Source organism: Lepus europaeus, chromosome 17, assembly GCF_033115175.1.
Source record: "Lepus europaeus isolate LE1 chromosome 17, mLepTim1.pri, whole genome shotgun sequence".
NCBI classification, from domain to species: domain Eukaryota; kingdom Metazoa; phylum Chordata; class Mammalia; order Lagomorpha; family Leporidae; genus Lepus; species Lepus europaeus.
The window spans coordinates 59,976,975-59,998,992 of NC_084843.1; the positions used below are offsets into that span (position 1 = coordinate 59,976,975).

Sequence of the window (22,018 nt, forward strand, 5' to 3'; positions counted from 1 at the left end):
AAGTCAAAGTTACAGAGAGGGAAGTCTAAGAGAGAGAGAGAGAGAGGGAGGGAGAGAGAGAGAGTTTCCAACCTCTGACTGACTCCCTTAGTGGCTGCAACTGCTAGGGCTGAGCCAGCTGAAGCCAGGAGCCAGGAGCTTCATCTGAGTCTCCAACGTAGGTGGCAGGGATCCAAGTACTTGGTCCATCTTCCACTGCTTTTCCCAAGCCATCAACCGGGAACTGGACCGAACTGCAGCAGCCAGGACACGAACTGGCACCCGTGAGGGATGCTGGTGTTGCCGGCAGTGGCTTGACGTGTTATACCACAATGCCAGGCCCTAAAATTATTAAAAAAAAAAAAAAGTGGTGGGCAGGTTGCTGATCTGTTAGTTATACATAATTATGCTGCCTTCCACTTGCACTAACTTGGTGTCATGACTACATGTGCAAGTCATGGGACACTTATTTGGCTTTTAATTTTTTCATCTGAAGGTGAAAGGTGACCTTTATGATCTGGGTGGGCCGGGAATGTTAGGTGATTCCCTACATTGCAGAGGAGAGAGCTTTTTTGCCCAACACCTGTAGTCTCTGCTCTCCATTTATTGAGGGAGAGGACGGGAGAAGGACATGGTGTTTGCACTAAATGAGTTTCCTGTTGCTTGACTTAAGTGGAAAAAACCAAGGTCTCTATTAAAATCTCCAACCCCTGCTTAGAGACCCATCTCTGGGCGTGGCTCTGGATCAGATCGGCTGTCTCCGGGGCTCTAAGGGGCAACTGTGACCAGAAAGATGGTTTTCAGAAAGTCCGCCTGAAACAGAGGTTGGTGACCACCTGCCTGGCGACCAAGCACGCCCCAGGCTAGCCTGGGAGAGACCAGCGCTGGAGGACCTGGAGCCGCTCCCTGCCTGGCCAGCAGGTGGCGTGCACGCGCACTGGGGCTCCGCGGGAGCGTGCGCGCGCGCGGCCTTCGGCGCGGGGCCGCGCACGTCGGGGCCCGGCGAGGCGGGTCGGCACCGGGGGGGGGGCTGTTTCCGGGAGGGGCGGGGCCGCCGGCGGCCGCACCTCCAATCTCGGCGGCGGCGGCGGCGGCGGCAGGGGGAGCCCGAGCCCCGCGGCGCGCGAGTCGGTGGCGAGCTGAGGAAGCGAGGCGGGAGGTGGAGCCGACCGGCGAGGGACCGTGCCGGAGGAAAGGAGCGGGGACGCTGGTTCCGGCCTGAGGAGGTGGACGGGCCGCCGCGGGCTCCGGGGGAGGGGGCGGGTCGGGACGGCGGGGCCGGGGAGGGCGAGGCCCGGGCGGCCGAGGCCCGGGGCCGGCGCGCGAGGGGCGCTGAGGGAGAGGATGGAGCCGGGTCCGGGCCCCGGCGCGCTGCGGAGGGCTCGGCCGCCGGGTTTGCGGACCTCAGCCCCGGGGACTGGCCGTGGGGACGGCGGGTGAAGGCGAGCGCCGGGCCGGGTTGCGGTGGCCGGAGTCCGGCCCTGGTGGGGTGAGGGGCGGCGCTCGGGGCGCGGGACCCCGGCCGGGACGGGCTGGGCGTGTCCCCCGGCGGCGCCCACCTGCGTGGACGGCGCCGTGGGCCCCGGGTCTGGGCGCGCGAGTCGCCGGCGAGGGTGGGGTGCGGCCCGAGCCCGCGCGGGGGACCCCGCGTGGGCCGCCGGGCAGAGCCTCGCGCGTGAACAGACGTGTCTCCCTTTGACAGACGCCGAGAGGACGTGGGCGAGGCGATGCCCGGCTCGGACCTGCTGGCGCTGGTGAGTCCCGGCCGGCCGGCCTGCAGCGCCGTGCGGAGGGTCGCCCTCGACGCTGGCCTTGGGTAGCCGAGCGGTTATTTCTGCCACGTTTTACTTGGGGCTCCGTGGTCAGGGTGAATACAGGACCTCTTCAGTTCGGGAGAACTTACCCACTCTCTTTTTCTTGGGTTCCGTCTCTCCCTGGCTACCCGGACAGTTAAAAAAACAACAACAACAACAACAACAGAAACCTGTTACTGAGTGTGGTCGGGGTCTGCCGTGTCTTTGTACGTCTTTGTCTCCCAGACCGGAGTTAGAATCCCGGGAAGCAGATCCCATGCCTGAATTGTTTGAAGATGAATAAGCGCTTACTGTGGCGCTGCGCACACAGCCAGGGCTTAGCAAACGCCGGGGAACTCGAGCTCTTCAGTGGCCCACAAGTGTGCCCGCTGTGGTGGAGGCTGTGCCCTCCCGCCGAGAGCTTTCTGTGCTGGGCGGAAAAGCTTTGCAGATGAGCGTTTACCGTGATACCATTTTATTCTTGGGACATTGGTGATTCCACGGAAGCTCTTTAGTGTCAGATTTGTGGGGAGCCCGTAGCTTTCACATAGAGATACAGGAAAAGTATCTGGGTTTATTGAGTTCTGGTTGAATAAGTTTGATAGCTGCTTGTGTAAAATCGGTGATTTACATATAATTATTTTCTCTATCTCACCGACCAGGAGGTCGGTTGGCCCTGGGAAATTGGGAAACACGGCTAGTGAGGGTTGCTTATATCCGAGCAGGAGGGATAGAGAAGAGGGAGATTGAGTTTGAGGTGGGCATGAGGATGGCCTTAGGTTGTGTTTGGGAGACACAGATCCCCATGAAAAGTTCACCTAAAATAGCTCCTTGCCCCAAATTACCTGAATTTTTAAGAGCTCATTAATAGACATGCAATTTTAAATTTTCATTCCAAGAGCGTTATGTTAGAAACATTGGCAACTAAATTGCAAAAGGAAACAGCCCCTTCCCCCCAGTGCCCTCCATCCTGTCCGCCTTCACCCCCACTGCAGTGGTTCCATCACCCAGGGGTAAATGCCGCCAGCATCTTGGAGGGGGAGGCTGTGACTTGTGACTGTTTCTCCTGTCAGAGCGCAGCACAGCGTGTCTGTGTGTGGTAGGTCGCCGCCTGTGAGTAGGATCTCTCTGTGCGGAGATGTGCTTGTTACTTCTTGGGCCTCTGAGTTGACTTTCAGTGAGCAGAGGTTGCTTTTATTCATGTTAACTTTGGAATCTGTTCTGAAGCTTTTCTCTGTCTGTCGCCATCCCTTTCCCGTCCTCAGTGGATAATCTCAGATATTTAGGGGTTTGCTTTGTTGCTTTAGGGGCTAATCCATGGAGGAGCGGCCCTGAACAGCCACCACTTTCAGAAGCCGGCATTCTCGTTGCGTGAAGGGCTTTCACTGAAGCGCTCATCCCTTCCTTGACTCGAATGTGCTGTTTGGAGCCGAACTGCAAAGAACTGATGACTAGGGCTGGGTCTTCAGCGGCACAGCAACCCACCCCGGGCAGAGCGCATGGTGTTTCTCCAACCACTTTATGTGATAAGTTCTTGGTCCTCCACCGTGGAAGAAAGGACCCACGTGATAGCTTGAGTGCAGAGCAGCATCCCAATAGTCGTAGGAGTTAGAGCAGCCTCTTCTGTATTAGTGGTTTGGAATGTCTCTAATGGCTGTCAGCCACCTGTCCTTTCTGCTAATGGGATAAATTAGCAAAAGCTAGGAAACAGTACCGGGTAGATACAGGAGTAATAAAATAACTCCTGAGGTTTACATCTTTGAGCTTATGGTACATGCCAGGCGCGGAAGTAGGTACTCTACAAACTTCATTTTAACAAAAACCTTTGAAAAGCGCACTGACATCTTCCTAGTTTTGCTCAGGTGACCTGACTTCAGGTCCCTCCTTCTCACTACTTGTTGGTGACAGTTTTCATGGTAGGGGTCAGAGGTTGCTGGTGGTTGTGTCTGGTGGGAGAGAACTGGTGCAGAGCAGAAAGGGTGGACTAGCTCTGCCCTCCAGGGGGCACTTTGTGAAAGTGGAGAGGTGGTAGGAGTCCTTGTCTTGTCTTCTGGCATACATGTTTCATTATAAAATCTCGTTTTTTTTTTTTTTTTTTTTTTTTCCGTTTAACACTGTAGAGAGGCCAATTATCTTGAGAATCTTAAAGTTAGTATCTGTAAATATGATGGTGTAGTCTTTGAATTTCATTTCAGAAGAGTAGAGGGCATTACAAAATGAAAAAAATTTTAAAGATTACAGATTAGCAGGATTGAGAGATCTTCCATCTGCTGGTCCATTCCCCAGTTGGCAGTGACAGCCAGGGCTGGGCCAGGCTGAAGCCAGGAACCTGGAATTCCATCCCTGTCTTCCATAGGGACCCAAGTGTTGGACCATCTGCTTTCCCAGGTGCATTGGCAGGGAGCTGGATTGGAAGTGAAGTGGTACTCCAATCAGTACTCATATGGGATACTGTTGCTGTTGCCAGAGCGGCAGCTTAACCTGCTGGCCTCAAAAATACTTTTTTTTTTTTTTTTTTTTTTTTATAACAAAAGGAAGTTGGGTCTGATAGGGTGTAAAGTCACTGTGTTTGGAGTAAAACATGGAGATCACCTGGAGTACATATATAGCAGAACTCGAATCCAGACCCGGGAGCTTGGGCTGTCGGCCTCAGTGTGTTCCTGCTGCCACTTTGGTCTTCGTTCGATTGCCTGCCTTTCCCATTTGCTCTTTTGTGACGTGTGGACCGTAACACTTTCTACCGACGTCTCAGAATACCGGGTAGTCATGTTCTTCTCTGAGAGCTGCGGTGCTTTCAGGATTCTAGTCCGGCGATGTTGTAGCAGCCTTTCTCTGTGTTGCCTGCCATTCATCTCGTCTGTATTATTCTCCTCTGTGGAGGGTGGCGTCACTTTGCAAGTTATGAAACCCTTAGGATTTTTAAGGAAAAGGTGCATTATAAAGCCAAATCTATTCCTTTGGTGGCTTTTCTTTTTTCCCTTCCAAAGATGATGAATAAATTAGCTGGTATTCATAGGTGCATCAGGGTTATTAACAAGTGCACTCTGGGAGATCTGGGTGGGGTTTGAGTGACCAGTGTCTATAGAGGGTAGGGGTTTTCAGCCAGGGACAGTTTTGCCCCCCAAGGACATCTGGCAATGTCTGGAGACATCTTTGGTTGTCACAGCTGTCTGGTGCTACTGGCATTTAGTGGCTAGAAGTCGGGATGCAGCTGGGTATTGTGTGATGTGCCTCGTCCCCTATGATGGGGCTTAGAACCTCATACTACTGAGGCTGAGAAACCCTGCTGTGGGCAGGAGATGACCAGGTGTCTGGGTGGTATGTGCTATGGTATGGGTGGGGACTGAGTCTTGGGGCCTGATGGGAATGCTACAGTGTTGCTTGGGCATGTTTTGCCCATAGGCCCAGTGCTGTTGGAAAGTGTCCAGCACCGTCTCCTGCAGCAAAGCACCATTCTTAGGGAAGGTTTGCCTTCTTAGCATTTCTGCAGCACTCGCGATTCGATCACAGCAAGCCTCTCTTGGCTATGGCTTTTTGTTTGTTTTTTTTGATTTGAAAATGGAATCTTTCCAGTTCTTTGAGCTTTATCTTTGACCTTTGATTCTTTTTCAGGGAAACTTTCTTTCTGATCTGAAGTGGGATTTTAGTATAAAGCTGAAAGATTGACATTAAAAGCTCATTTCTGTTATTTGAAGCTGATGCGTTGTTTATAGAACTAGGTAGAAGAAAGAGAAAATTCACTGGGACTGGCAGATAGGACATTTAAAATTCTGTTGATGATTTGCCATGTAGGATGAGCACTATGTTTGGCACTTGTCCATTCTTATAAATGAAGTAGAATAGTAATAATTTCTCCAGCCTTTGTTCTAGGGGCAGGGGGAGTTATAAATAAACTCCAAATCCCAGTGTTTGGCTTAGCTTTGCAGTCTGCATGTCAGGAATTTTTAGTAACATTTATCTTCTTAATTAGGCTTTGCCCAATCTAGTATTGCATACAGTTTGTACACATAGGTGGCATAATTGAGAATTGGCCTGGCGTTAAGAATTTTCCATAGGGAGCTGATTTGTAGTGAATCAGCTTGTATGTGTAAACATACAGAGCCCATTTACTGAGAGACCAGCCATGCCATGGGGTGAGGGGAGGTCGGGGCCATCTGGGAGCATGGAACAGTGAAGGCTGAAGGTAGCTGATGAACTGTGTCAGTCATCTGGCGCCCTCCTGCAGTGTGGCTGAGGAGGTCAGGGATATTCACAAAGGCTGGGCAGGTGAGGGAAAACCAGCAGGGCATGGTGAAACAGCCCAGGGCCAGCAGCCAGAGATACCATCACTCTCAGACCTGAGGGGACAAAGGAGAGCGTAGCTTCTGGAATCTAGAGAGTGTAGCTGGAGGAGAAAGTCAGCTGTATGAGAGTAGCCGCTGCCTGCCAGTGCCCCGGCAGAGAGGGAGTCCAGGGGAGTAAATGCCTCCAGCTCTTCCCTACTCTGATTTCCATTGGCCAACCCAGCTGGAACACAGAGGACGGAGCGCCTGGGGGGGCCATAGCACAGCTGGAGAAGTTTCCGTGGAGGCTGTGGAGGAGAGAGGGGGAACGCCCAGCATGCCGAAGCTGAGGTCAAGTTAGTTTTAAAAAGCAAAGCAGGAAGATAGGACTCGGGCTCAGTCCTGAAAATGGATAGGATATAAATTGTTAGGGAAGAGCAGTGTTCTTGCTGATAGCAACAGGAGGAAGGTAGACTCAGAGGCAAAGTGTCACTGGCTTTGGCAAGCCCGGAACGGCTTTGTGCCAGTGGTGGGTAGCCATGGAATCAGACTCGCTGAGAGGGCCTGTAGAAGTCCTGTGGTCCAGCTTTCTTGCTGTGTAGGCGCCCTTGCACAGTGCTCTGTCCTGTGTGAGTGCCGAGTGCTTTCTCAGGAAGTCCTTTCTGCGGTTGGAAGCTTATGCGCTGGAAAGGTTTTCACCTGTCCAAATCACCAAAGGAGTCAGTTAGGATAGATTTGGCTGGATGAGTATGTAACAGAAAAAGCAAACGCAATAGAGAGATTTTTAAAAAAGTTCTATTTCTCTGAAGGCAGAGAAATGTGGCCCACGTGGTCATTCTCAGATGTTTGAGATTCCAGGCTGTGGCGTCCCCACCAGGGGTGCATCCTCTCCTGGTGCAGGGTAGCTGTGGGTTCCGCCTGTCAAGGTCATGTTTTGTTCAATAGCAAGAGGAAAGGGGAGAAGGAATTACCTTTCTTTTTAATTAAAGATGCTTTTGTGTGAAATTTATGAAACAGGCAAAATTGTGTTTAAAGCACGTCTACATTTTAAAGAATGTTACAGAAAACAACCCTATATTTGCTGCCCATGTTAAGAAATGGAACATTTACCCCAATGCCATGTGCCCTACCTTGTCACATACCTCCCGTCTTCCCTTCATCAAGATGTAACCACGATCCCGACCTTTAGAATAATTACTCCCTTGCTGCTGTTTTTAAATTAGTATTACCACCTACATATGCATAGTTTAGTTTTGTTTTTTAACTTGATATAAATGGATTTATATGTATTTTTTGAGATTTTCCTATGTTCAGTATTTGTGAGATTCATCCAATATTACTTGCATGTAGTTCATTCGTTTTCATGCTGTTCAGTATTTTAATTATTTGACTACAATATAGTTTATTTATCTACTTGATTAATAGTGGACGTTTGAATTGTTTCCAAGTGGGGGCTTTTTTGAACTTTACCATTATGAACTTTATTTTTTTTAAAGATTTATTTATTTGAAAGGCAGGGTTAAAGAGAGAGAGAGAAATCTTCCATCTTACTGGTTCATTTTCCAAATGCCCGCAAAGGCTGGGGCTGGGCCATGCTGAAACCAGGAACCAGGTGCTTCATCCTGGTCTCCCATGTGGGTGCAGGGGCCCAAGGACTTGGATCTGCTGCTTTCGCAGGCACGTTAGCAGGAATCTGGATCAGAAGTGGAGCAGCCACAGCACCGGCCCTTTTGCTCAACCTTTGTGAGTCAGGGATGCTCTTGTGTTCCACTACTTTTTTTCTTACTGCTGTGTAGTATTACTGTGTATAAATATGTTGCAACTGATTTATTCCTTCTGCAGTTGATGAACAACTGTTTTCAGTAATTTTGACTGTTGTGAATGACACTGTTGGCTTCCTGAATGTGTCTTTCGGTACTCATAAATAGAATTGCTAGAGTAATGTATACTACCAAATTGCTTTCCAAAGTCATTGTGCCAGTTTATACTCTTTTAGAGTCTTCTGTAATAATATTTTTGGGTCTACCTTTGGATAATGCTTGTTAAATTTCTGCTGTCTGCATCCTGGACTTAGAGAGAGCACTGAGCACACTTTCTCAAAGTAGCATAGGACCTTTTTAAATGTGAAATGTGCTTAATTTTCTGTAATTTCCCCAGAGAATGAAGCCTGCTGCATTTTTGTTCATCTAGTCTATACATAATAATAAACGTTTGGGATCAAGCAAGCTTGATTATTTTTTAGTATTAAGAGGGCAGTGATGAGGGCAGGATTTTAGTGTTGCAAAGTAACATTTGTACTAGCATGGAAGTGGCTCTTGTTAACGCTTTCTCTCAGTGCTGGGGGAAGCACGCTCTGTGGAGATGGCTCTGAAAAGGAACAGACCAGTGCTGTGGTGCGTTCCAGTCTTAATGGCACCTAGCCTTTGAGACACTTGAGGCAAATAGAAAATTCTGTTTTCAGTTTCTCACAGAATGGAATCTAGGGCAAATAGGAGAATGCCCTGGTGGACTTGCTCCTTATCTGGCTGGTGTGGCCAGGGAGAAGAAAGCCTCAGAGTTCACATCCCCCAGCTCTTCGTGGAAGCGTGTCCGATGGTGCCCTTTGCAGTCAGCGTGGGCTGTTTGGATGACTGAATGCGTACAGGTTTATGATGTGTACACAGAGTAGGTGACTGATTTTATCCTGTTTTGTTGGTGGGTAAGAGGGCGTTGTAGCCTTCTGATTTATTTAGTAGATTGTCGAAGGTTAAGAGTAGACTTCTCATGTTCTTTACAGGTATCTGAGGAGCACCACATTACTAATATGTGTTTTATCACAACTGTCTATAAGGAAATACAACGTAGGCATGGCAGGCAAACTATCTAAGCCTCTCCCACGCCTTTGGGATTCTCTTAGGCCTTTGCAGAAGTTGTTTTCCCTAGCTATCATCAGAGAATTAAAATCCATCAAATATTTGATAAATTTATTCTCTGTGGTTGTTTCCTTACTCTTTTATCTCATTTAATATTCACAGCAAACCTATGAATGGTTTCTTTTTCTTGTCAGTCTTTTGTTGAGTTGTGACAGTGGCATTCTGCAGGTGAGGAGACTCCAGTTGCAGAGGTTCAGTCACGTGGCAAAGGTCACACTGCTTCTCGGTGAGACTGAATATCAGTGCAGACTTTGTGGGACACCATGGCTACCTTTTTGTGGCTCTTGGAGGGTCCCCGGGAGGAGTGACGAAGTGTCCTTCAGGGAGAGTACTCACCGGTGACTGCCCTTCGCACATATCTTGGGCAGTTGCTGTTTAGGATGTGCTTAGGAACGACCAAAGATAAAAATCAGTTTTAAGCTTTTCTCATTTTAGCAGTTAGTGATGAATGTTTATGAATCCTAAGGGATATGTTTTTAGACAATAATGGCCCTCTTTGTCCAGTTGTACATAATTGCCCTATGGATTTTGAAGTTACTACTCATGGTCGCTTTTACTTGGAGTCCAGAGCATTTCTCTCTCTGGAATTGCCGTTTCTGCTTTGTCCCTTTTGGAAACTTTTTCAGTAGGCTTTTTCTTTCTTTTCTTTCTTTCTTTTTTTTTTTTTTAAAGGAAACCTGGGAATCCAAAGAATCTTAGGCCATTTGTCTTAGAGTACATTTGGTGAACACAAATGGAATTGTTTGGTCATGGTTCTTTTTTAAGTGTACAATTCTGTGTGTGTATGTGTGTGTGTGTGTTGACAGAGTTGTGCAGCCACCACAACACATTTTTAAAAAATTATTTCTTTATTTGAAAGGCACAGAGAAAGAGAGCCAGAGGGGAGGGAGAGATCTTCCATCTGTTGATTCACTTCCCTAATTCCTGCAACAGTTGGGGCTGGAAGCCTGGAACTCAGTCCAGGGACCCAACTACTTGAACCTTCTCCTGCTGCCTCCCAGGGCGTGCAGTAGTGGGAAGCTTGGAATCACAAGAGGGAGCCAGCACTTGAACTTGGCCATTCTGATACGGGTTGTGGGCATCCCAGGCAGCATCTTAATTACTGTGCCAAATGCCCAGCCTCACAATCAGTTTGAGGACATTTTTCCAAAGGAATTCAGTACTCACCAGTCACTTCCTTATTTCCCCCCAGTCTACTTTCTGTCTGTAGATTTGTTTATTCAGGACATTCCATGTGAAAGTTTCATATAATCTCATACAATGTGTGTCTTTCATGATTGACTTTTTCACTTCTTATAATGTTTTCAAGGTCTACCATGTTGTGGCATGAACCAGAACTGTGCTTTTTTTTTTTAATTGCAGTTATTGGGCTTACCTTGAAAATTTTAGGTAATGGATTTGTCTAATAATGTTTCTGTTTTGTTCTCACTTGTAGGATATATAGTATAGAGATCTTGGACTTATTTTACAAATAATAGGACCTTTTGTAATACTAAGGCTACTTCTGTGATTAATTTTAGAGCAGGGATTATTAATTGGGAACTATAGACCTCAATGATTGGCCTTCAGGATGTCCTGAACTCTTTGTAAATATTTTGCAAGATTTTATAACCACAAGGATTTTTTGAAAGGAAATTTTCGGACCTCTGAAGCTCTCTAGATTTTGTTAAGAGATAATGTTCTTTTTTTTTTTTCTTTTTTAAATTTTTGTTTATTTATTTATTTATTTATTTATTTTGACCGGTAGAGTTAGAGAGACAGAGAGAAAGGTCTTCCTTTTCCGTTGGTTCATCCCCCAAATGGCCACTATGGCAGGAGCTACGCCAGTGCGCTACACTGATCCGATGCCAGGAGCCAGGTGCTTCCTCCTGGTTTCCCATGGGGGTGAAGGGCCCAAGCACTTGGGCCATCCTCCACTGCCTTCCTGGGCCACAACAGAGAGCTAGACTGGAAGAGGAGCAACCGGGACAGAATCTGGCGCCCCAACTGGGACTAGAACCCAGTGTGCCAGCGCCGCAGGCGGAGGATTAGCCTAGTGAGCCATGGTGCCGGCCAAGAGATAATTTTCAAAAACAAAATCATGGGGCCAGTATTGTGGCACAGCAGGTTAAGCAGCTGCTTGCAACACTGGTATCCCATACTAGAGTACTGGTTTTAGCTCCAGTTGCCACACTTGTGATCCAACTTGCTGCTTGTGCAAAGCTTGGGAAAGCAGTGGAAGATGGGCCTAAGTGCTTGCGCTCCTGCTGTCCACCTGGGAGACCTGGAGTTCCTGGCTACCACCAGGCCCAGCAGCCATTGCAGCCAAGTGGAGCGTGAACCAACAGATGGAAGATCTCTCTCTCTCTTTTTCTCTCTGTCACTTTGCCTTTCAAATGAATAAAACTTTAAAAGTATTTTAAAAAATTATAACCTGCATACAGATTTGAAATGAAAACACATTAAAGATTTTGTTTTACTCATAAGAAGAAACCAGGTTCATGTTAACCAGTTCAAAGGAGAAGTCCAAAGAACCATACATTTATATATCAGGAATGTTGAATTTACAAGTGGAGGAGAAGTGCTTCCCTAGTAAGGAGGGAAGTCATCTGAACCTTTGCTGGACCTGGTAGAATTTGTTTATGGATGAAAATTTAATTTGCATTGCTTTCAGTCCCCTATAACTTTCAGATTTCTCCAGTCAGAATCAGGTAACCCAGAAAGATATCTTAGATAATGCATACTTTTCCATTTGAGGCAAACATCCTCCACCCTTTAACAGTTTATCTGAAACTTTGGAGTGCTAACTTTAAATTCCCTCAACTGCTTATTTCAGGTTTTAAAAGTAGCTCCTTGGTGACTGGATTTTGAAGGCAGTCTTTCCAAAGGATGTTTATCTGGGTTGAGGGTCAGAGGCCCAGGGAGAGATCTCTGTTTATACTTCTGAACAAGATTTCACGTTAGCCGTCTCCAGAGAAGGAGCTGTTGTAGCTTCTTTAAGTCACATTTCTCAGTGTGTACTCAGTATGTCTCATCCATGAGAGCCACTTGGCCATTGCAGGGAGTTCCTGCAAGTGGTTATGAATTTGGAAAGTCTCGGTGTCTTTCTGTAACAAAGAAAGATAATCCTGTTAGCAAGATGAGTATGGGAAGAAAGACACTCAGCTGACCTCTTCCCCAACTATGACAACCTCAAGGAAGTCAAGACTTCTCCTTTCGGTATGAAGAACAGGGGATTATTTCTGCCAGAGCTTGCTTATCTGGAAGTTCTCATTTTTAGTCTTCAGAGGATAGTAAAATTTCTACTTTTTTTTTTTTTTTAAGTTTAGTTTTATTTATTTGAAAGGCAGAGTGACAGAGACAGAGAGAGACTGAGACAGAGACAGACAGACCTTCCATATACTGGTTCACTCCCCAAATGCCCACAACAGCCAGGGCTGGGTCAGACTGAAGCCGGGAGCCTGTTACATCTTCTGGGTTTCCCATGTAAGAGGTAGGTACTCGAGTACTTTAACTGTTGTTTGCGGCCTCCTGGGATATGCATTGGCAAGAATCTACATCAGAAGCAGAGCATGGTGTGGAACCAAGCACTCTTATGTGGAATGCAGGTGTTCTGAGCGGCAACTTAGTGCACTGTGCTGCAGTGCTTACCCCGTGTGTACTCTGAAGATAGCATCTGTGCTTCTGCACATTGAGTCACGTCCAGCTTTATTACAAGAGACTCCGGGAATTCATAGCAAGTTTAGCAATGTACCATGTGCAAGTTTGCAGAGAATTATTTCCCTGCATCCATCCTACTTGCCTTACCCATAATTACTGTCCCCTCTCTCATTAAACTTGTTGTATGCGTTTTGGTCTTTCCTAATTCAGGGCCCTTTCTGATGTGGTTCAGAAGAGAGTTGTTCAGAGTGTTACTTGACAGAATCAGCATCTGTCTTACTTGATGTGTTGTCCTGAGTACAAAAAGTAATTAAGTAATGGATTAAATGCTGTGATCATTTAGCAGTGTTTAGGGCCATCAGCTTTTATGAGCTTAGAACCTTTGATTTTTCCATGAGTGCATTCCTGATGAGTTGGGAAAGTTGCATATCTGTCTCTTTGGGCAGGATTGTTTGTATCTCAGTGATGGAAAGATACTTTGCCTGGATACCCCAGGGCCAGGTAGAGAGCCCCGTTAGAATTAAAAGTACGTGTGGAATAGTGCTGGTCATATCTGGGAACATGCGGACTCTTAAGTGCTTGGAGTTGCACTTCTCATCCTGCATCCCTGACTCACGTAGTGGAATTTTAGGGGAAGTATGTGGTTTGCTCTTTATCTCCCAAAAAATGATGATTCAGTCGCTTCAGACATTGCTGTATCACCATTACTTCTGATTGCTTGTAGTGGCTGTTTGGTTTTGTTGCTCAATCCTTACTTCTTCTTTAGTGACCCATGGGAGTTTTTCCTTTGGGCTGTGATGTTTTTGCCGGGACACTTAATACCCTTTCAGGCTCTGCAGGCGGCACTGTTTTTTTCACCTGTTTTACTTTGCCCTTTGAAGTTCTACAGAATGTGACATGAAAGAGAATCAGACCATTTAGCTTTGTTTTTCATGCTTTTAAAGGAAGAAGTAGAGTAAGCATAAGTGTACTGACCCCTCTGGACTCTTAACTTGGCCCTACTTAACCCCAGGCTCAGTCCTTAGGGTACCATTTGATTTTAAGCTTTTCAGGCAGTGGGTAAACTGAGTAAAACAGGTTTTTGTTTTCCTCAACAGCTCATTCCTGTTTTAAAGCTCAAATTTCTGGCTTTTCGGGAAAAACTATATGGCTATTGAATCGTGCCATTATCCTAGAGGTGAAGAGGAAAACAAGTCCTTTGCTCGCTATAGGATCACGTGGTGGAGGTTTTGATTTTCATTAGTGTCTCGCCTGGGATAGATATTAGCCAGGAATAGTTAGTTGATCTAGAGGACTGATGGGGCTAGGCTCTGACTTTAACACTTAGCAGGAAAGCCTGGTAGGTGTCTCTTTCTCCAGTGTCTGAGAGCTGGGTAGCACCAAGTGGGTGCTTGGCTCTCAGGCTGATTCTAGAGAAAGGACTAGACCCACTTCAAGGGAAGAAGCAACATCTAGTATAGGTCTGGAAGAGTTTACTATGTAGCTTTTCTGTCTTAGTCATGTTAAGTTACAGGATGTCTCTCTTTTTTTTTAATTTAAAGATTTATTTATTTTATTTGAAAGGCAACATTACAGAGCATTACAGAGAGAGAGAGAGAGAGAGAGAGATTGAGAGAACCAGAGGAATGAATACTTCTGGATCCAGAGTATTCCTTCCTCTGGTTCGTCCCCCAAATGGCCTCAACAGCCAGAGCTGGGCCCATCTGAAACCAAGATCCAAGAGCTTCTCCTGGATCTCCCACATGAGTGCAGTGGCCCAAAGGCTTAGGCCATTTTCTGCACATTAGGAGCTGGATTAGAAGTGGAGCAGCCAGTACTTGAACTGAATCGGTGCCCATATAGGATGCTGGCACCACAAGTGGTGGATTTATCTGCTATGACACAGTGCTGGCCCCAGGATGTTTCTTTAGGTGTAAATTACTGATGAGGAAATTAATCAGGAAAAAAAAACCAAACAAACAGTAATTGTCAGTTGGTCAGAGCTGCATCAGTTCTCCAAAAAGGTGTGTTTGTGGGGAGAGGAGGCAGAGAATGCCACAGTGGGAAGTTTGCTTATGGATCTTTTGTTCTTTGGGAAGTGATTTGGGGGCTGAGAGAGTTTAATATCATTAGAATAGCTGTGGGCTAGTACCCATAAGAAAGTAACTGGCCACTGGGTAGAATGCTGAATCTCCTGGGCCTGTCATTTCAAACCATAATCCCAGCCTCACCAAAACATGGAGAGAAGAGGTCATAAGTATACAAAAGCATTGAGATCGTGTGGAGTGGAAACTAACACAAGCGTTAGTTCCCTTCATTGCATTACATAAGCTTGCCAGATGAAAGGGAACCAGGAGTAAAGTCACTGTGAGGCGAGAGTCTAAAACTACAGGTCATGCTTCATTTAGAGGGACACGGAACCAAGGTCGCAGGTCAGACATTAAAAACAAAGAAAGAAGAAATGGAAATGTATTTTACAAGTCATGTGGTGTTAGATATTATTTCGGAAACATTTAGGGTTTTAAAATCTGTTTCCATGTTCACTAGATTGTGTTGTAAGGTGTGTCTCTGTGGGCTGTGTTTGAAAAGTTGGAAACTCAGTGGTCCAGCAGCTTCAGGTTTACTATACGAGTAGACTTCTGCTCTGTCATCTTATGTTCATGAACGTATCTTGCTCCCTTGATGTGATTGGGGGCCAAGGAGTTCAGTGTCACTGGGGATGGAGGGTACCAGGTGCCCATACATTCTGGCAGCTGCCTTTTGTCTAATGATGAGGTTTACTGAGTACTGTTCTGTACTGAGCATTTTGGGCATCAGCTGAAACCTGATCATTAGATTGGAAATAAAATGAACGAGAAGAGAAAGGCTGATAACTCATTTTTGACAACAGCTGCTGCATTTTTAAAAAGATTTATTTATTTATTTGAAAGGCAAAGTTATAGAGAGCAGAGAGAACAAGAGAAAGAGAAGTATCTTCCATCCGCTAGTTCACTCCCCAAATGGCCGCAACACCCAGAGCTGCGCCGATCCAAAGGCAGAGCCAGGAGCTTCTTCTGGGTCTCCCACGCAGGTGCAGGGTCCCAAGTGTCTGGGCCATCTTCTGCTTTCCCAGGCCATAGCAGAGAGCTGGATGGGAAGTAGAGCAGCCGGGACTTGAACTGGCGCCCATATGGGATGCTGGCACTGCAGGTGCTGCTACACCTGCTACATCACAGCACTGGCTGACAACAGCTTCTTAAAGTAGTTAATATTTTGAATCTTCATGCTAAGGTTTATCATAGCTTTTCTTTTAATTGTTATACTTTTAAAAGACTTAGATTATTCTTAACTATCATTTTATATACATTGATTGGGAAAGTAGTTTATTCCCCCCCACCCTCCCTCCAGTAGTACATTTCCAGTTTTATAGCATGCTTTCCTTGTGGAAAGACTACTAAAACTACTGTTCTGTTGAGTGGGGGCTGGAGGTACACAGCCACACCTGCCCTTGATTCTTCACTGTTTTCAGAATACTAGTTACATTATACTCTCTTGTTCAGTGCTGTGAAGAGTGGAGAATATCTATAGTTTATAGAATATCTGCTGGTTGGGACTGCACATAGAAACAGATGCTGTGTATTTACTCTGTGTCCTTTCTTCTGGCTAGGTAACACAGAAGTACCAACTGGTGAAGTAACGTGCTGAAGTTGAAGTTAGCTAGTGGTCCTCACATACAGCTCTTGTGTTTCCTGAGAGAAAATACATAGATCAAGTTGAAATAAATAGAAGTCTAAGTACTGTAATTATAAATATGCATGAAAGGTGTGAATAGATGGAAAGTGTATTGCCATAAGCAAAAAGACAGTGGGAAATGTAGCTATAATAACAATAAGTTCTTGTGCAATCTCCATGTGCGAGATTATCTATAGTCATGGCCTGGCTGTGCAGCTTTGGTTTGTTATGAATGGGAACATGCACCCAAGGTCGATTGTGCTCAGAACATTGGATTGTGATGTGTTGAATGATGTTCTGCCTGTGAACACTGGGAATCAGTATGGAATACGGAGGAGGTGTGGGCTCCGCTTTGTCTCAGACTCATCTCCAAGAGCTGAGGGACACCGTTTCCCTTTAAGGCCTCTGCCTGTGAAGTGAAAATGTTGGACTTTTTCTCAGAGGTTCCTTTTAGCTCTTAGATTTTGTGTTTCCCAAGGGCTGAAGTGTTGCATCAGGACCCAACCTGGGGTTTGTGCTGATTTGAAGCCCAAAGGAGTGCCCTGTCCTCTCCCCCCCGCCCCCCAGGAGATTGGTTACGTTACCCCACAGAGCCCAATAATGCAGTGAGCTGTCAGTGCTGTAGTGCTTCTGCACTGGGGACTGGTCCTGGCTTGTTTGTAATAACCTTATAATGATGCCAGAGGATGTAATTTCTGTGATCAACTGTTGCCTACTCAGAAAGCTTGTCAGGACTTATCTACATCAGTACCATTGTCCTTATAGTTAGAGAAGTTAGAGGTAGCTCCTTTAAAAATAGCCCCTTGGAATTTAAGGAGTCCCCATTATCTTCTTAAGAACAAAAGCAATTTACCGAGAAAATAGATTCTGCTGAATATAGTTTTATAGATGTTAGTAAGGCATGTCTTCATTTTAAGGCTTTCAAAAAACTAGTTTACATTTGCTGATTCTTCACTGTCTTCTGAATACTAGTTACTTTACACTCTCTTGTTCAGTGCTGTGAAGAGTGGAGGTTATCTATAGTTTTCTTTTGACATTGGTAACCTTTGTTTTCTGGGTAAATTAGGAATTAGCATCACCACAAGAAATGCTCATCTGGCACTATTCATATATACTATCTCACTGTGTGGTTTGATTGCAGCCTTTACACTAGAAGATTCTTTATCCTGATGGAAATCATGACATACCTTTAATGCTGATGGCCCCCTCTGGGCTCTCTCAGGTTTCCTCTAGTCTGTCACTGCTTTGCGGGATTGATGTTGTTCATAGCAACAGTGGGCTTTGGGGAATGGCCAAAAGGAGCCCCGGGGGCAAGGTGTAGATAAGCTGTTTCCATGGGTGTCTCTCTAGGGAACCCAGCACTTGCCTAATGTGAATTGCTTTACCCCCCAGTCTAATTACTGAGGGTACCCCCTTAGTTCACAGAGCCGCTGTGACAGTGCCATAAACTGCCTGGTCTTTGAACAAGAAAAATGCCTTCCTCAGCTTCCCTCTTTTCCAGTCTTACACATGGTTAATGGTGATACCACTTAATCAAGTCTTGACCCTGAGCTTGAAAATTTGGAATTATCTGTACTCTTCCTACTCCATACATCCTATAGCGAATAAGTTACCAAGTTCTATTTGCTTGTTCTAGCCGCAGAAATCTCTTTCAAATCCTACTACTGTCTCATCTCCAATGTCATTGATTTCTCCCCTAGACTGTTTCAGCATCTCTCTCTCTCTCTCTCTCTTTTTTTTTTTTTTTTTTTTTTGGACAGGCAGAGTGGACAGTGAGAGAGAGAGACAGAGAGAAAGGTCTTCCTTTTTCCATTGGTTCACCCCCAGTGGCCACTGTGGCCGGCTGGCGCGCTGCGGCCAGTGCATCGCACTGATCCGAAGCCAGGAGCCAGGTGCTTCTCCTGGTCTTCCATGCCGGTGCAGGGCCCAAGCACTTGGGCCATCCTCCACTGCCTTCCTGGGCCACAGCAGAGAGCTGGCCTGGAAGAGGGGCAACCGGGACAGAATCCAGCGCCCTGACCGGGACTAGAACCCGGGGTGCTGGCGCCATAGGTGGAGGATTAGCCTATTAAGCTGTAGCGCCGGCTCAGCATCTCTTAACTAAGATTTTTATTGCCAGTCTTTCTCTTCTGTCACCACATTATCTTTTTTTAAGTTAAAAATTCATGCCTTTTGCTTTGTTTTATTGTTATTGTTTTGTAATTTGTTTCTTTTAAAAAAAGTTTACTTTTATTTCTTGTCATCTGCTTGAAAGAATAAGAGCAAGAGAAGGAGAGAGAGCGAGCTAGAGTGAGCTCCCATTTACTGGTTCACTCCCCAAATGCCTGCAGTCGCAGAGACTAGACCAGGCCACAGCCAGGAGTCAGGAACTAAATCCGAGTCTCCAGCTACTTGAGCCATCATCTGCTGCCTGCCAGGATGTGCACTGGTACAAGCTAGAATCAGAAGTAGAACCAGAACTCGAACCCAAAGACTCTGATATGGGATATGGGCCTCCCAAGTAGCATCTTAACCTCTACCCCAATGCCTACCCCCTTTTAATCCTGTTAAAATAGTATAAGTTTTATTCTCCGTTATTGTTATTGTCCCCTGGGTAGATAGGCCTTCCTCTGCGCTCATAGCGCTTAAGCATTCTTTCTATTGCTTTTCCCTGAAGAGTTAATTTGTGTGTGTGCCTGTGTATGTGTGTACAGGTTCGTGTGTACCTGTCCCAGTAGATGTACTCACGACCAGGAACGAGGATATTTACCTGGATGCTTCCCCAGCTTCATGCCTTGAAATGGTGTGAACTTATTTTGTGCAGGCCAGTATGGAGGATTGTAAACAGGATTAGGAACTGGTCTATCTGTCCTCAAGGCTCTCACCAGGGAGATAAGAAAGAGGTGAACTGGGCAGGTTGTGATAACCTCACAGAGCTGTAGAGAGCTTATCACAAATGAATATTTGAGGAGAGCTGACAGGGAGAGATGAATTCTCATGAATGAGATAGGTGAGTTCACAGGTGGAAGGCCTTTCTCTCGCTTGTGCCAGATCTGAGGCTGCATTCCATGGTAAGATCTGGTCCCTGAGTTTATGAATTTTGCAGTCAGGTGGGGCCATAGAGCAGGGATTGGCAGACTGTTGCCTGTTGCCAGATCTGGCTCTCTGCCTGTTTTTGTGTGGACTATGAGCTGAGAATGATTTTTATGGTTTTTTTTTTTTTTAAGAATATTTTATGACACATGAAAATTGTGTGAAATTGAAGTTTCAGTGCTATAACCAAATGAACAGTGACTGCATTTGCACAATAGCAGAACTTATTTGTAACAGAGCATGCTTGGTTTGCAGGGCCTAAAATATTTACTGTCTGGCTCTTGTTGCTGCTGCTGGGTTAGAGGATGAGAAAGATTGAAATAAAGTAGAGAAGAAGAGAAATGCTGTTCATATTGAAAGAACTGGTTTGGGTTAGGAGAGTGGCTTGTTCACCACTTGGCAGGCAGGTAGAAGCTTTAGGCCTGACGTGATGATCTAGTTCAACCCCTCATTTTCCAGAAGAGGCAGAAGGTCAGAAATCCTGTCAAAGTCCACATGGCTCGTAAGTGGCAGTGTCAGATGGAGTGACTGGTACAGCCTAGGGCTGTTGAGGGTGATAAGATTATTGCTGAGGTGGGGCAGAGCCTCAGTGACCTTGCTCTTGAAAAATAAGTGGAACAAAAGACTGTCTTTCTCTTCCTGAATGTAATGTTTCTGATTTGTTTTTTGTATTTCTAGAAGGCCTTTGAGCCCTACTTTGAGATTTTGGAAGCATACTCCACGAAAGCCAAGAATTATGTTAATGGGCACTGCACCAAATACGAACCCTGGCAGCTGATTGCATGGAGTGTCCTCTGGACTCTGCTGTTGGTCTGGGTTTATCAGTTTGTCTTCCAGCCTGAGAGTAAGTATACTGTTGTCTCCGTAAAGGTACAGTGGAGCGTCGCTAACCTTGGGACTCATAGCTAAAGGATTGGACTGATTTCTTGCCTTTTGTTTGGGTTTTGGTTTTAAAATCTATTTAAATGGAAATCAGTACAATGTCTTCTGATTGGAAAGGTTATAATAAAACTGTTGTGTAACTGTTTCTGTTCTGTTTTTTTTTATTTTATTTTTAAATATCTATAGCTGAAGTAAAACTCTTTGAAAGTTAGTTATTGCCAGATGCACAGAAATCCTGGAGGATGGCTTAGGCCTTCTTCAGTACCAGTTTCTTTCCTAAACATAATGGCATCGTAATGGAGTTCCTAGAGTAGAAATGTGCTGCTTTTGTTTGGGGCCATCTTTTTCAATAAGCATTGTAAAAATTGAAGCAGCACTCATGTGGTGGTCCCTTGACTGCTTGTTTTGTGCCAGGTACTGCAGTGGGGATATCTGTACAGGAAATGCAAGGCTGCTGACCTCCTGAATTGAACTTCAGATGTGAGGGGCCCGTGTACTTTGAGCTTTCCTGGTAGTGACAGGTTGACAGGGAGAAACAGGAAGCCACTTCTCAGGGAGTGCGGGTCAGTCTCCTAGTGATGCCCTTGTAAATCCTCGGCCCTTCCTGAGCCCCTTCCCTACCCACTGGCGTCCTGCCCCCAGACACCTGGTTGCCTGCGGCCATGTGGTTACTGCTTCCTGCTCCCCCACTGGCTGTGCTTGGGGAGTTTCGATTGTGTCTGAATAGAAATAGTAGATGTAGTGCCCTGCACCCTGCCCCCCTCTTGCTGGGGTATGTCTGCAGTAACTTTCTTAGGATAAGAAACAAGTAACATTGGAGAGAATTCCTGATCGTTTTTCATTGTTTGAAATGTCCACAATGCTCTGCTGCTTTGATAACATCTGTTTGAACCAGCTCTTTAACTGTACTTTTCTGCTTTTCTTTGTTTTCCCGAAAAAAATCTGATTTAGAAGCCAGATTCTGTTTTTACCTCTTTACGATACAGATGGCCATCGAGCTGCTCTAGGCACAATTACACAGTTACAGTGTGGTAAACATTGTAAAACGCGACAACCAAGAAGTATATGCCACTGCCGCCAGAGCTTTTTAATTAGAGTGGAAATGAGATGGGACTGTCCTGTCTGAAAACTCAGTCCTCAGTTCCTGCCCCTTGTCCTTCCCAGAGGCTCTTAGACTTTGACAGGTGAGGCTGATGGCCCTTCTGCTGCTTCTGCTCAGTGGTTTGGACAAGGACACATCCCACATGGTTCTGCCCAGGCTAATTCCTTTCCCAGGAAGCATTTGATTTGATGAGTGGGATGCTCTGGTCCAGAGGACTCTAAAAAGCAGCGGTAGATGTATTTTTCTTTCTTACACAATAAATGTGATTATATATATTTATTATATATTTATATATTTATAATATATTTAGATATAACATTTATATATTATGTAAATATAACATAGTTTATAAATTTAATATATATTTATATATTATATATTATATATAAAACTTAAAATTTACCATTTGAACTGTTAAATTTTTTTATTTAGTTATTGGATGCAGTAGGGCAGAGAGAGAGAGAGAGAGAGAGAGAGAGAGAGAATGTCAAGAGAGCTCACATCTACTGATTTACTCCCTGTGTGCCTGCAATGGCTGGGACTGGGCTAGAGCCAGGAGCTTGGGACAGAATCTGGATCTTCCACACAGGTGACAGAAACCCAGTCCCTTGAGCCATCATCACGGCCTCCCCGGCTTTGCATTAGCAGGAATGCTGGATTAGGAACCTGAAATCAAAACCAGGCACT

The 22,018-nt window shown here is 45.7% G+C and overlaps 1 protein-coding gene across 1 annotated transcript in view; it reads left to right on the plus strand.

Annotated features, from left to right (window-relative positions):
- The first annotated feature begins 1,080 nt into the window (after positions 1 to 1,080).
- SGPL1 (sphingosine-1-phosphate lyase 1) overlaps positions 1,081 to 22,018 on the plus strand; it is a 48,487-nt gene continuing 27,549 nt past the window's right edge. The window contains exons 1-3 of the mRNA XM_062215386.1: positions 1,081 to 1,205; positions 1,682 to 1,733; positions 20,026 to 20,191. Coding sequence (XP_062071370.1) covers positions 1,707 to 1,733; positions 20,026 to 20,191 — 193 coding nt within the window. The 5' untranslated portion in view covers positions 1,081 to 1,205; positions 1,682 to 1,706. The remainder of the gene's footprint in view (positions 1,206 to 1,681; positions 1,734 to 20,025; positions 20,192 to 22,018) is intronic.